At 38.5% G+C, this 15867-nt stretch overlaps 1 protein-coding gene and 1 pseudogene across 3 annotated transcripts in view; both read left to right on the top strand.

The window, feature by feature from the left end:
* LOC145495977 (uncharacterized) overlaps positions 1 to 15867 on the top strand; it is a 192652-nt pseudogene that overhangs the window by 65993 nt on the left and 110792 nt on the right. The window lies entirely within an intron of this gene.
* LOC145495980 (uncharacterized) lies at positions 490 to 15797 on the top strand. Of its 2 annotated transcripts, XM_081475577.1 has the most exons (17): positions 490 to 870; positions 4642 to 4991; positions 5507 to 5671; positions 5894 to 6007; positions 6435 to 6557; positions 6806 to 6902; positions 7420 to 7638; positions 7916 to 8292; positions 8440 to 8607; positions 8921 to 9031; positions 9140 to 9256; positions 9551 to 9641; positions 9936 to 10316; positions 10710 to 10835; positions 11380 to 11505; positions 12002 to 12358; positions 12713 to 15797. In XM_081475577.1, the coding sequence occupies exons 1-17, from the start codon at positions 801 to 803 to the stop codon at positions 13357 to 13359; spliced, it is 3639 nt and encodes a 1212-aa protein (XP_081331703.1). In that variant the 5' UTR covers positions 490 to 800; the 3' UTR covers positions 13360 to 15797. The 2 variants fall into 2 exon arrangements, with proteins under 2 accessions (XP_081331703.1, XP_081331704.1); XM_081475578.1 differs by lacking the exon at positions 11380 to 11505 and having other exon boundaries at positions 491 to 870.

Raw genomic sequence — 15867 nt, 5'->3', positions numbered from 1 at the left:
TGTTTCGCTGATTTGTATTATGAAACAATTAATTTAGTCATCAAATCTTCGGCCTCTTTCCCTTAGAGCAAAGATGGGAAAGGCTGCAGATTTGACGTTTCAAAATAAGGAAGACTCCCCTTTCATTTTGCTCCTTATCGCACTCATATGCAATTTATTTTATGAGTGTGCTTTTGCACCGAAATGCGGGGCTTACCTGTAAACCATAACGAACGGTACAACAAGTACTGGAAACGTGACTCGTCATAAAGAAACGAAATATACATATTCTACTGGAAAGTTACCGCATACTCATAAGAAGATCCTAGACTTAGGACACAGTACAATGCTATGAAGTAGGAGATGAGAACGTCTGACAACTTTCAGTAGATACTCCCATAGCTCAAATTCGTGCATTCCAGATAGATCACATTTTCATAACCGAAGTAAAGAAGATATGGCAGTTTCTACCAAAAATTTAAGTACACTACATATAGATGCTCAGTTTTTCTTGTCTTTATGTTTTTCATTTTTCTCTTCAATTTTCGTCGATCAGTCGAATTTAATTTAAAGGTTGCCTGTGATTATTAATTTTGTCAAGAATCTATTGTACTTTTGGGTCGGGCTTAAGCTCAAAACAGCTGAGACACGTTTAATATTTAAAAAAAAATGACACTTGTTATTCTATATCTGGCTGTATTCTCTCCAATCATATAACTGTCTTTCACGTGATCTTGAGGTGGCGTGTCTTTCTAAAAGAGTGGTACCGTGTGGCAGTCCTCCTTTATCCAGAAAGGGTTACCACTTCAGAAATTCAAATCATGGCATTTTCAGCGAAGGAAGGCGTGCTTCTCTTGGTTTGGTGCTGTTTGGCGTTTTCAGGCGTTAAAGGTATTTTATTATTATTGTTTGCTCGTTTGTACTGTTTAACCTCGCGTTAATTTATCAGCGATCCAGTGCTATGGGATTGCAGATTGCAGACGCTACTAAAAAAGTATTAAAAACTCATTGAATACAATGAGTTTCAGAACTTTGCTTTTTCATGTCTGGATTTTTTTTTCATATTACGCGTTTTACAGGTCTATAACATCATCGTGAAAGCATTTCAAACCGAGCTGATTAAAGTGCAGGGTCATCCAAAACCACAGATTAAATTCGTGCTCACAGCTTCCTCGCAAAAGACTGAATGATTGGAAAAAGATTGCGGAATAAATTATGTAAAAATTAAGTTTGCAGCCAGACGGGTTACTCTTGGAAAAAATTCTTCAGAAAAACTTTATATCAAAGTCTGCCCCTAAATGGGCTTTACGACCCAAGTACGCCTTGCACAGAACAAAATGGAACACAGTCTAATAAAATACGTTCGATGGCTAGAACCTTGTGGACGTAGGTCACTACCATCTGAATTAACTCAAGTCATCCAGGGACGGCGATTTGTGTATGATCTCTGTAAGCTGTTTTCAAGTTTTAAGAATAGATTCTGGACTAGCATTTTAACAATTCGAAATGATCAATTGAAAATGACGCCACCCAGTCGTAAGCCATTAGAGAGCTTCAAATACAAACATTCGAGATGCATTTGACATACTAGACAAATTATTTATGTGCTCGTATTTGGGTACACCTAACTGGCATTTAAAAATCGACAGTCACTTCTGTCGCTAGGTAAATGAGGCTGAGCCACGCCCCCAGTTTCACCTCGGTGTTTCTTGGTAAGCGTCAAATCGTCATCAACCCGCTCGCCAAAATTCTTATAATTTGTCAAAAGAACATCCTTCAAAAGTAGACGTCGCTAATAATTACTGCAATAGTATACGTTGACAAAGAAAATATTGCCATGTATTCTGGCCCCGCCTGAACCTGACCTATTTGGTTGGATTTTTGGAAAGCACTTGTCTTTATTCCTTTTCGCACGCAAGAAATACACCTAGTTATACCTATAGTTCCCGATGCTGCTACTTCAGAAACACTGTTAACCTTCTGTATTGGCTAAATCGTACTCGGAGGCAAACATCTACCCGAGTGATGAAAGGAAAAGTAAATGTTTGCGGAGCACTGTAACAAATGAAACGAAATGAAAAATTATGTTGCAGATATTCCTTTGTTTCAAGACACTGGGGACACCCGAGATAATTCCTGTAAATTTTGCATCTGTAAGAATGCCGCCTTTGGGTTATGAGTACATTTTAGTGAGTATTTCACCCATCTACGCAGTTCTTCTGAAATTCAGAAACATGTAAATTGAAAATTCTCTCTCCGCGACTCGTAACTGTTACTTCAACCAGAATGACTGTTGGCAAAACAATGCAATTCCGGTTGGAAGCATTGGCACAAGTGTGCTTTAAAATGAAAAGAAGGAAAAAGTCTTCCATCCCTTTAGCTAAGGGAGACGGATTAGTTTACTTCTTTTGTTCTGGAATATCGAGAGCACACGAGGTTATTTATGTCAAGAAAATCACGCGGTAACCAGATATTGTTGTAGTTTTAACAAGAAGTACTACTAGTGAACTGAAATTTTCGTTTGTTTTAGCATTTTCCATAGTAATCGGTAACATTAAGACTTCAGAACTCGCCGCTAGAGACTAAAACGTAACTTAAAAAGAGTCTCAAGCCCTATGCCCGTGTGAAACAGATTAGCAAACTTCTTTTGTTCTCGGGAATTTTAAAGGTTACCGAGGTTATTTCGGCCAAATTGATATTTGCAAGGATAATGCTTTGAAGCTTAATACCAGTATAATTATTGTGGTGTTCACAAAGACTATCAGCGCACGTCTTGAAATGGAGAAAACTGCTATTTAATTAATTTACTGAACGCGTACAATTCAACTATATATATTGAAAATAATCGGAAATCAACCAAATCGTGTAAGAATTTGGTATGGCAGCAGATTTTCAAGACAAATTTTCCATTTCCTATGTAGGATTGTCAGCAGAATCTACACAATATTCTGGCATTTTTTTCAGACAGAACACACCCCCAGAGTCGTCGGACCCCAACTGAATTTTTACCGAACTGAGAGTGTTTTATAACAGCAAAACTTGTTTGCATTGTTTATTGATTTCTATGGCAAATACGTTGACAAATGTTTTTAATTTGAACTTGATTATGTAGAGTTTCTGACTTCCAAATTGTAGTTGCACTTGAATTTGAGATCCACACCTACTGCTCGGTCGCGAAAAGATCGCGCGTCAAAAATTTGGAATACAAAGTAGAGTCAAGAAGGATTCTGAATAATTCATCAGTTTTGGATAGGGCGCCATCAATCAGAAATTATATCTTGACTACCGCGTATTCATTTCACATAAAACCTTATATTCCATTGACTTAACCCTTTCAGAATGTTGGATGAACGCGAGGGCCTTATTGCCAACGTAAACCCTTTTACCTTGCACAATTATAGAACTTTCACTATAACAATGTTATGGCTAACTGAGTAACCTCAAGTACCTTCGATTCGCTGAAGTTTACGGTGAATCCAACGATAAGCGAATATTTTTCCCTTTCATTTTGAATGGAAATTGGGGAAAACAAGGGACCTCATTATTTTTAAAACAAGAGAGTCTCTGTATTTTTGCTATCGACACATTGAGATGCGATTTATTTTGTGAGTGAAGGAGGAGCTTGATAAACCATAAAGAAAAGCGCTAAGAACGGAAGCTTTGCCAGATAGAGGTGAGTTTTACACCGATTGAGCTTATGCGTTCTCAGGATCATGATTTAGTTTAATTCAAGAGGAACAATTTTCCAAGCCACTCGATTGCAAACAAGTTTTCATTATTCTCCGCATCTTTCCTTAGAAGTAAGTCATTTGGTAAATGAAGTCATTTGTTGCTAAAAGGATACGAGAACGATAAGTCACAAATTTTGCCAACAGAGGGAACCTCCTTGACTGAGTGTCTTTTGAATTTGAAGTTGAAGACTTCAACTCACAACACATGACGACACTCCGTTAAAAAACAAGCATGCTTCGGTGATCCTAAACCATCTTGATAGCCAGTTCACAAGTAAATTTACTCAGCACGCTGGAGATCATTTCGATTTTCGTGAGACACGAAATGACTTTCATTTGACTCGGAGGTCATCTACCCTGTCGCACTGTGTAACATGCCACAAAAGGAAAATAAGCATGAGACTGATCATGAGTTGATGCACGTCCTCGCGCTAAAGTGACATCAGTCGCATTTCTTTGATCACCTGCCAGGTATTGTACATCTGGAGCACTTGGTGCATGACCACGTTATACTGTGCGACAAGCTTTCGAGTGGATTGCATGGCTCTAGATTCAGTAGAGGAATAAAACCCGCTAACGCTTCCCTCAAATCAAACCTCTTCCTCAATCAAAAGAATTTTAAGCTGTGACTTTGACATCACGTTTTTTTTTTGTTACGAGTGAAATTCAGCTGATCTAAGTTTTTATTTTATTTTACTTGCTGTTCTGAATCTTGGACTACTTAGATGTTGACCATTCGGATCAGAATTATTTTTGAGCGGTTTATGGAAATACTTTGACACTCTCTAGGTAACGCAACTTTTCTGTGAAATCAAACGCATTTTGAAGCTTGAACTTTTAATCTCCACAATGAAGATCAGTCTAATTTCATCATAAATGATTTCCCATCGGTTTGAGTGATTAAATCCCGTTTATTTAAACTTTTTCTCAGGTGCCCAGTGGGGTAAAGTTCATATTCCACAGAAGGGAAACAGTGGCCTCTATTGCGAAGATGTGTCCTTCAGCAAGAGTTTCACCAAAGGATCACCTGTGCGAGTGTACATCTCAGCCAATCACGGAGAAATTCCGTCGAAAGTCCACGATACGTCTTTTATTTGGGTGGAAGACGTGACAACAAGCGGATTCAAGGCCTGTCTGGTGCTCGGTGGCCAAGGTAACGGAGGTAACACCAGCATCGATTGGTTTGCTTTCCAAGGTTCCCAATCAGGAGTTTACGATGGATCGGCTAGTTTTAGCTTATTTACGACTGGAACGCAATGCAAAAAAGTGAAATTTCCCAAGGTAAGATTAAAAAAAAAAACAAAAAAACTTGGCTGCTTCGTAATTTATTAATGCACAGGAAAAGTAAAAAAACAAAGAGTTGCTTTCGCTTGACTGCATACATCCAAACTAAAATTAAAGGGTTGCCAGAATTTTAAAGGCCGCATCGGTTTGGGCAAAATAGAATACCTTAGCTCTCTTGTTTTTATTGGACTTCGACGCATTTGTGATATTGAGACCAGTCATTATTTTTTTACATCGTATTGTCAAGTTTTCTCTGGCATCGAAGACATCCTTGACACGAATATCCCAAACTAGGACAGTGGGAGCAATTTCCCAACAGGCTCCTTGTTACAGGTGCAATTGTTAATTTTGCCAATAACAGTTCGGCTAAATATTTCTGGCAATTCATTTCCATTCCCTGCAAGGTTACTACTTATGCTTTGTTCAGTGATTATGAAGCTGTTTCCAGGAGAACAAGTACTAATTGGTTTTCATATTGTATTTAGATGCATACTTTTTCATTTCACTATTAGGCCTTTTCGACGATTCCTACAGTTCAGGTCACTGTGCAACATGGAACCAAAAAGCAAAAGCAGGATGCCATGCATGTTTGGATGGAAAATGTTACCATCAACCAGTTCGAGGTTTGCTTGCGAGAATCAAGGGCATTAGATGGCGGGCACAACAAAATTGTAGTGGTAAGTGATGAATTCATGAAAATAATTTCATTACCAATGTTTACAGAAAGGAAGGGGGCATTACAGACATCTAAAATACCCAGCCTTAGACATCTACCTTTGCCCTTGTTTACTGAATGGAAACGTGCGCGTTAAGACCCATTTGATTTGATTTTTCATCTAATCATATGCGAGATATGATTTTAAAGTTATTGAGGTCTTTATTTTAATTTAATCCGTTAGAACTGGATGGCGTACGAGAACTATTCATCCTCGTGGGCAGCTAAAGAGTCACATAAGCTTGTATTTCCTAAGAGCGAGGTACCAGCTGCAGAAAATAATTATGCTTTGTGCATGGTAAGTATATTTTGTTTAATATCAACGACTTTGGAGTTCATGTTGAACATTAGAGTGGAATATAACAATGCTGTAAAGAGGCGACAAGTTAATAACATTACAGATAACGATTATCGTTTACGAGGGAGATAAAATTATAGTTCCAAGTAAACACAATATATGCACCCTTCACTACTGGAAAGATCTTCGATGTTTCAGAGACCCAAAGTTGAATTTATGAATTTTGAATTTATGTAGCAAATGGCGGAGCACAATCGCTTTATGTCTGTAATCAGTTGTCCATTTTATTTTCACTGATGCTTTTAATAATGAATACAACAGCAAGCCTTATTTACATGGCCATAAATCTTTAACGTCTGAAACATCGGGTTATATATCAGGCAGAATCAGAACATATCTTAATCTTAAATTTCAACTTCTCTTGTAGACTATCAAGTTTAAGGAGCCATTTTTTAAGCCGCCCGTGGTACTTGCAACAGTCCTCAATGGAGACAGTAACAATGCCAACATAGCTTGCGCTCACAAAGGCCCTTTGGCAAATTGGCTGGAGGTACAGTTTCTTCATACACTTAAAAGAAACAGTAGAAAACAATTTTAACACATTTCACGGACAACTAGATTAACACCTCATTGAAATTTCACACAACTTTTACACAACATTGTGGATAGTTGCATGGTTTGTTCCTAAATATTGATGGAATTTGAAATCTCATTTCCCCCCACGCATATTGATCTCTCTTCAAAGATCATTATGGCGTATCTACTGTATGTCTTAAATTTGTTTTTGTCCCTTCGCAGGTAGTGAACAAAACTCACAGCCGAATTTGCATCAAAGACAGCGCGGGGTACAATGGCCAGAGAACGGATGTAATGGTCAACTTTCTAGTTATCGGAGGTAACCATGGAAACGTGCATCTTCCTTCTTGGTGTTAAAAGTGTTATTCTCTGAACCACCTTCAACCCGTGTGATTATCCGAACCACCCTCACCCCATACCAGCGTATGTTGATGAGTAAAAAATTAAAATAATACAGAGTACTGTTCCCATAGTACCACAACGTGTAATCTCTCCACATACGTCAGAAAACCTAACACTATTTTTCTTCACCCTCGGTGAATCTATTCAGGATTCTTTTGTGTCAATATATTGGATGTATCTACAAGTCAACATTGATCAGTTTAACATCTCCCACGTGGCGACAGGAAGGAAAACACAGTTCTGTTCTGTTTTGATCCTGCCAACATATAGCTCTATATTAGGTTCTTTTTTAACACACCAACGACAGCAACAAAAAGGAAAACAAACTGTACATCCATTCATCTATGTACTCATTCATGTAGTGAATCCTTTCCTAGTCTTTGAAAGAACCGTAATCCCTTAAGCTAATTATTTTATTTCTTCTGTACTTTTAGACCTTGATCCATGTAGGGATATTATCTGCACATACCACAGTTTCTGCAAAGCCTATACTCCCACCAAGTATGACTGCATTTGTGAAGAAAATTGCCCGTCATACGAAGAGCAAGTATGCGGCTCTAACGGTCTCACTTTTGACAACCTGTGTTTGCTGCAAAAAGACATATGTACACGACGTGCAAATTACACTAAGTACCATCCTGGAAGCTGCACAGGTAATGGGAAGTATTTAGTTTCTTCTTTTTTTTTGTTTTGTTTTGGAAGCTTGTTTAGTTCATGGAATGGTATAAGTATAAGTTTAGTATAAGAGGTGTGAAACTTTATTGTTTACTTGAACTATTGTTTACACAAATTAAGTGCAGTCGACAGCGGGAAGAATGGATAGACAGAAGAATCAACTAAATGGTTGACAGGGAGACTCGAATTATAAATTGAATGTACACGTGGAAGTACATGTAGTATTTTTTGTTATTCCGTTTTGCTCCCTCTTAGGTTTTCCAGTTCAGAGAGGAAGACACGACTTCAAAAACACTCCCTCTTGGGCAGAAGATCAATGCGAAGTTATCAAATTTGATCCTTTTATATTTTATCCTCTGAAGAAGATATACGTGCAGCTCTCTGTGAACCATTTTAATTACTCTGATGCGAGCGTGGTGCACGAGGCTGCAACACCTTGGGTTGAAAGTGTTAACAGCACTCAGTTTACAGCCTGTGTTACTCGAGCTGGCAGGAATGACTACCCCTCAGATAGCTTTGCCACAATTGACTGGGTCGCCTACCAAGGTGCACCCCCTGGAGGAATAGTAGGGGAAGAAATGTTCTCTAGATGGTGGACTGGGACTATTTGTCAAACGGTCTCCTTTTCGAAGGTAACTGACCTATTTTAGTTGTTAGCTTTCTGAAACATATTGAAAACATTCAAACGCAGCATTTCCAACTCTTAAGTGATTTCCCAGTCCAAGAAGCCAATGTTCTATGCCTAGTCAACCTACCTTGTTTTCTTTTCTTTTTCTTAGGGAAAGTTTTCCAGGTCACCGACGGTATTAGTAACAGCTGAACACTACAGGTCAAGTCTAATGCACGATGCTACCAGTGTGTGGCTCGAAGACGTGTCAGCGAGTTCCTTTAAGATCTGTCTCCGGGAACTACAAAACTTTGCTGGAGTTCATGACGATATCTCAGTGGTATGTATTATTAAATTTAGTATAATTCATTGTCATCTAATGGAATACTTTAACTTAGTCTGGTCTAGTCTAATCATTCATTCATTCATTCATTCATTCAGTCAGTCAGTCAGTCAGTCAGTCGGTCAGTCGGTCAGTCGGTCAGTCGGTCAGTCAGTCAGTCATTCAATCAGTCGGTCAGTCAGTCAGTCAGTCAGTCAGTCATTCATTGAGCACTAACGCTACTAAGAAACGGTTCTGTAGAAGCATAATTCATTATTTACTTCTACACATGGTAACGCTTTTTCTTTCATTTGTACTTGCATTGTTGCAGAACTGGTTGGCCTTCGAAAATCTTCATCGGCCATTGTTTAAAGAACACCAAGAGGTCGACTTTCCAAAGGACGTTTCACCTTCACAGAGGTACAACTACGCCTTTTGCAAGGTAAGCATCATATATTGGTTAAACTTGGAGTTGGGGAGGTAGGCGAGAATGGCTTTCATTAGGGATAAATTAATTAACTTTCTTTCCTTTCTTTGAAATTTTAAACAGGATTTAAAGTTTGCGTGGACATACCCCAAGCCTCCAACGGTGCTGGTAACAGCCAAACATTCTACCAGTGGTGCAAACTCAGCCGCAGAGTGTAACGGAATCGTAAGCTGGATTGAGGTACAAAAAAGCACTGAATATACCTAAGGGAAATAAAAATAAATGGGACATTTCCAAGATTGTTGATAAGTACAGTAACAAGTTTAATATTTCTCCAAGGTCCTGCCTCTGGGCAATAATCTGACTTAAATGACTGATAAAAACATCACTAGCATTAAGAAAACAGCGGTTTGGATGAAACATGCCCCTCCATTTTGTCAGATTGCTTAGATGAGGGCATTACATAACTAAGGGGCAATCAGTTACAACAACTCGTGCATCAGAATTCTTATTGTTTTTTTCTCTTTCTTCAAGTTTATCACCAAATCTGGATTTCGCATTTGTGCCAAAGAACTCTTTGTTAAACGCTTCGATCCCATCACAGTGTCATATGCAGTGCTATCAGGTAAGCTCCCATCTATTTCCTGCAGTTTAACGTTCCTGCAGGTGCTTAATTTGACTTATCTGAGGTGCGAAGATAGTTTTAAATGGATTGTTGTTTCAAAAACAACAATTGAAAAAAGTAAGAAAATCCAGATTTTCAAAATTCGAAATATATAGCGACTCAATAACTCAATGACTGAATAAATGTACAGCGAAACAAACGAGCATGAGCATGTGGTATTGGTGGAGTTCATTGATAAATGATGAATATATCAGTGTATGAGCTAAATTTCTCATGCATTTTGTTCTATAACAGACATTTGCGAAAAAGACTGGTTCTACTTCAGAGGATACTGCTACAGAAAAGTTGCTCCCTGCAGTTCATGGAGCCTCAGTCAGGGAACATGCGCTATTCAAGGAGCTAATCTTCCCAGTATCCACAGTCAAGAAGAAAATGTGTTTGTTCAAAGTTTGCACGGCGGAGAAAAGTCTTGGCTGGGCCTGTCTGACATCAACACAGAAGGAAAGTTTGTGTGGACCGATGGAACATCTACTGACTTCCATCATTGGGCAAAATATCAACCAAACAACTTTGCCAATCAGGATTGTGTGCATACTCTGGGTTTTCTTAAAGGTCATGACTATGAATGGAATGATGTCAATTGCACGGACTGCCACAGATTTACTTGCAAGAAAGGTAAGTTTAAAATACCTTTCTTGTTTTCTTGCAATTGTCTTCCTTGTTTTCTGAGAAGGTGTGTGGGGATGCTGCAGCAGGGTATGATGAGCCATCGGCATCTTGAAGCGTCCTTAAGGAGGGAACGGTTTATTTCAAAATCGAGGATTGATTAGTGAGTTAACGTTTTTAATCGACTCCATCAGATGAGATAATAGATTGATTACTGCAGTGTACCCATTTAACAGGATTATCGCACGAAAGTCGAGACTGAACAACTTCTCATCACAAATGCTTCTATCAACATTGCTCGTTTGTTTACAATAGTGATGATTTTTAACACTAAAAGTAACCCCTTTTTCATCTCCAGTATATAAAAGGAAATACGAACTAGTATTTTTCTTTTCATTACAGATTACGATGAATGCAAACACTTCGGCTACAACTGTCCACAAGGTTCCTCTTGTGTGAACAATGATGGTTCTTACACGTGTCGGTGTGATAGTGGATATCGGCGGAATGCAGCTGGCAACTGTTCGGGTTCGTACAGTTTTCCTTTAACATAAGAAAATACTTGTTATGAACAGTTAAGTAGTATAAAAATCACTTAACAAGCTGGGGAATTGTGTGATAAATAGTGTCAAGCCAAATTTATCAAATTAACTAGCAACACTATCACAACTGATCTTCTTATCCCAACTAGGATTTGAATAGTGTCTGAGATAATTCTAAGCAATATAACAGTTTTCTTAGAAACAGAAATGCTGTGAAACCCGGCTGGGACTGACATTTGGTTTTTTTACATTGTCTTCTCTTCAAAAGGGAAAACCACAATTCTAAAATCCAATTCGATCTGAAAACATTGGACGAAGAACCTCTCCGTAGGTGGTGCCATTGCAAATTCCTATGAATTATTTCATATAAACTTCACATTATTTTATTTATTTCAGTTACTAAATTGACCTCATATGGAAGTCGTTGGAATTCCTAATCAATATAATCATTCATTTTAATTATAATTTGTAGCAAACGTATTATTTAAGCACAATGAAGAACTTTTTTAAAAAATTCTCCATCGAAACAGATATAGACGAGTGCAAGTTGGGTCTATATTCGTGCCACAAATTAGCCCAATGTGTGAATATTCCTGGCTACTACGACTGCAGATGTAACACAGGCTACGGAGGCGACGGCCAACAATATTGTGGTGGTGAGTGCCAAAAGAAGTTGTATTACATTGGTGTAATGATCGTCATCATCATAATCAAGCCAATAATAATAATAATAATAATAATAATAATAATAATAAACAACAAAACAACAAACAAACAAATGGAGAGGGGTGATGAAATTGTAGATTCAAGTAAATTTGTGTCCAAACAAAAAACAAAATGTTTTGGCCAATTCTATTCGCACTGACTGGAATTGGAAGCTCTCTGAATAGACCAAGCCGGGAACTCTTGTAATTTTCTCTCCTTCCGGAAGTTAAATGACGGGTTGTTAGGTCTGGACAATGCAAAAAGCTATATCTGAACTGTTGTAGGCCTTTTTTTATATATGAATATCATAGATCGTGTTTTCCTTTTTATTTTTCTTTGTGCATGCAATACAAACGACTGTATGTGATTGGGAAGCTATAAAACAACGGATTTTGAAAACAGTAACTGTTTGAAGTAAATTGTTCTTATTTGTCATTAATTTAACAGCTCCTGTGGTGAACTCTACCAGCACTTGTCTAAATAAGACGGTTGAGCTAACTACAATAGATGGCATTATACAGTCAAATAAGCTTGGGGAGTGGTACGAAAACCGAATGGATTGCCAGTGGAATATAACCTCAAATGCATGGGTGGAACTTACCTTCGATCGTTTTGACACCGAGTTATTTGACGATTACGTAACTGTCTATGATGGCACATCCCGCTCTTCTCCGGTTATTGGACAATTTAGTGGATCCAAGCGCCCTTTACCTCTCATCAGTTCAGGGAAAAACCTTTACGTGAGGTTTACAACCGATGCCGCCCAAAATAAACAATACAAGGGCTTTCGTGCAAATTACCGAGGTAAGATGCGTTGCAATTTAATGAAAAAAATATATGTCTAAAACACTAAGCACTTTTATGATGACTAGTGTGTTGCACCTATTTTGTCAATAATTATGACCGATAATTGTGAACGCGCATAAAAGAAAAAGAAAAGAAAAAAAAAAAAACCACTCCTGTTTGAACATTGGGACATCTTATTTGAAAACTCGTTCGTATTTTACGGTGCCTTGAGTCATCTGGGTACATTTGCTCCCATTTTGGATCAGTTTACCAAAATTTCGGTGTAATTTCTGACTGGCTAAAGTGATTGCTGTGGTTTTGGTTTAACGACACTCAATGAAAATCCGGTCTATTTTTGTTTCTTATGATTAGTCATTACAGGAGGATCCATCCGTATAAACAACAGTTCACCAATACCGTCACCTGAGGGAAGAGTTGAAATCTTCTACGATGGTAAGTGGGGCACAATCTGCGATGACGGATGGGATATGAATGATGCTAACGTCTTCTGCAGACAACTTGGCTTCGCTCGCGCTCTACGAGCATACAGTAGTGCCACCCATGGTCAAGGAACTGGTCCAATTTGGATGGATGACGTGGCATGCTCAGGGAGTGAGGCCCATATGCATGAATGCAGACACCGTGGATGGGGCAACCATGACTGCACTCACAGCCGAGATGCCAGTGTAAGGTGCTCCTATGGATCATCTGTCGTTCGTCTGGCGGACGGAGGTCTTCACTTTGGTCGTGTTGAAGTGTACGTCTACGGACAGTGGGGAACGGTGTGTGACGACTACTGGGATATGAGAGAGGCGGACGTGGTTTGTCGCCAGTTGGGCTTCACCGGTGCAACCTCCCCTACTTACTACGCAATATTTGGCCGTGGTTCTGGCCCTATCTGGATGGACCACATCAGCTGTGGAGGAGGAGAGTCCTCGCTTCTGAGCTGCGGTCACCTTGGATGGGGAAATCACCACTGCAGCCATTGGGAGGATGCAGGAGTGGTCTGTAGCATCTAGATGACTTGGAACGAAACGGAAACTTTCTTTCCACATTCCTTTCTTTTTTTGCATGGGAATTTAGAAAATTAGATTTCTTTATGATCGGTGAAATTATAATTACGTCACACTCAACCTGAGATGGCTCAACTCGAATCGCTGATTAAACATTTTCAACACCATGATTTACAGGATAGAAACACCGTATGATTACTTATTAATAATATAAACATGAAAAAATTTGCGCGGAGCAAGTGCCGGAAGACCTTTCTTGAAGCCATTTTTTCGCATTCGAGAAAACTTTTTTCAAAGTTTCCACACAAAATTTTCGTCATCATTTTACGTAATATCATTGGCTTGGAAAATTTCCTATTGTCTTTCTGCCAATCATAATCCAGAATTACGATGTGTAATTTGCACTGGTGTTACACTTTTTGCACTGGTGTTACACTTGAACTGCACTGCTCTCAGCCAATCAGAATCGAGTAATTTTTTCATGTATAATATTAGCGTTAATACATTGATGACTTTACTTTTGTTTTATATCACAATTATTAGCGACTCCTCAGTCGTTGACTCTGTAGCATCTATGAAGGCTTGGTAACAGTGAAAGACTATCCAATGAGATGGTGGAGTAGTGGATTTCCTACAGGTTTTACTTTCTAACAGGTTTTTCATGTTTTAATTCCTTTTTTTTTTTTAGAAATTAGTGAGATTTATCCATTTTTAAAAGAACATGATAGGGAAATAAGCGAAGTAGGCGAAACTTTAAATTGAAAATTGCCCCCGGAAAACAAAACCGTGCCGTGAGAGTATGCTAAAATTACGGATCACTAATGTCAATATTTCGGGGATTTACCGTAATTCTTAGCCCTCGTTTGTATGGTCGTTTGTTTTTTCCGTCTGTTTTGTTTCCTTTTGTCGTCCTCGTTGTTTTATTATCATTTTTATGTTCGGGATAATCAACTAGTGTCTGATCCCGTCAGTTTTGTCTTGTAAGAATAGGAACTTCAAAATAAAATTGGCTAGACAGCGTTTCTTTCTAATAAAATAAGAAATACTTTTCATAACCAACTAATCATATCGTTACGATAGCTTCAGATAAATTATCTTAAGAAGTACTTAAGCTTATGACCGTCAGACGGCTTGATTTCCATGTGCATTAATTGTATTTGTTGATTTATCATTCGGTTTTTTACCAAGCTTCTACTTACTCTTAGCAATTAGGTATGTTATTGGTAGCTTTCCGCTAAATGGCCATAGTGAAATCAATATATCTTATGTTTCCCATTTCAAAAGTTTAGAGCTACAGTAGCCTGCATCACATACGCAACAATTTTTTGTTTATCACTGATTATGAAAGTAAAAGCCGTTTTTTCAAGGAATTGACTTCGCGTTACAAAAGTCAATGAAACACAGCCGGAGTAAAAAGTTTTCAAGCATCTTCCATCCATGGCAACGACAAGGACAACATCGATCACTTGTAAGAGCCACTCTGCGAACCAATCTTCTGAATTTGCCGAGTTCGGTTCAGTCTGCTTATCTGACTAAGAACTGTCCTTAGCATAATACGTTAAGTACAGCAAACCCTCTAGAGATGTGGTGCATGCATGCTCGCGCCAGCTATAATGAGCTTTGAATAGAACAACTAAGAATGTAACCAACTTTCAGGGCATTTGTTCGTTGCCGTTGCCATTCGGTGGCTTGCTTAATTAATATCTTAATACCTTATAAACACAAGTAAAAAAGTAGCTACTTAGCCTTAAAGTAATAAAGTAAGCGGTTGGTGTGTTTATTATCTCTTGGTGCGTGTCTCGTTTACTCGAACTCCTTACTGCCAGAAATGAACTCGCAAGACCGAAAATTAAATACACCTTGGATTTTCTGCTTTAGTCTCGCGTTTCGTGCTTTGCCCCGCTAACCCCATGTTTTGAGTGTCACGCATGGCTGGCAGTTAACGAACGCTAGTTTAGAAGATAACTTTAATTGTCACCCTTTTGCGAAAATGTTGATTTGGACCTCGCGGATTTAAAGTATTAACTATTAAGTGAATTAAAAATTAAATGGCACACATTGAATGATAATCACTAACAATTTGATTTTATTTGATCGCTAAAATGTGCGACTGTCTCACAAAACAATCAATGAAATCTTTTAATACGCTTGGCCCTTTCACTTCAAACCGTGTCCGGTTATCACTTCTGCGACGCTTCGCCGAAAAGACCCCTTCAAAGCCGATTACCAATATTAAGAATTAATACGATTATCACAACACCACACAGCCTGAATACTCCTTGTAAGAAAATAATCACTTCACTCAAGACCACCGGAGGCTACTGTGATTGTAACGTGCGGCTGTCTACAAATCTATGTCCGTTTTGTCCCTTAAAATGAAACATTATTTTGCCCGTGTCAAATTAAACTGATCTGTCTGAGCGACTAAAAAGCAAGGTACAAGGTTTAACATGTTTCCTTTCCTATTGTCCTATGTCAGAACAACGTGGCAAAAGTGAGTGATTTCTTGCCCCA

This window comes from Orbicella franksi, chromosome 8 (assembly GCF_964199315.1).
Source record: "Orbicella franksi chromosome 8, jaOrbFran1.1, whole genome shotgun sequence".
Taxonomy (NCBI): Eukaryota; Metazoa; Cnidaria; class Anthozoa; order Scleractinia; family Merulinidae; genus Orbicella; species Orbicella franksi.
The sequence above is the reverse complement of the archived record's forward strand: the minus strand, read 5'-3'. Positions and strand labels throughout refer to the sequence as shown.

Excerpts from the sequence above, each read along its gene's own strand:
- LOC145495980 (XM_081475577.1), top strand. The coding sequence starts at position 801 with ATGGCATTTTCAGCGAAGGAAGGCGTGCTTCTCTTGGTTTGGTGCTGT. Across the intron at positions 8,608-8,920 it reads TTCATGACGATATCTCAGTG|AACTGGTTGGCCTTCGAAAA; the intron begins GTATGTATTATT and ends GCATTGTTGCAG. Across the intron at positions 11,506-12,001 it reads CGGCCAACAATATTGTGGTG|CTCCTGTGGTGAACTCTACC; the intron begins GTGAGTGCCAAA and ends TTAATTTAACAG.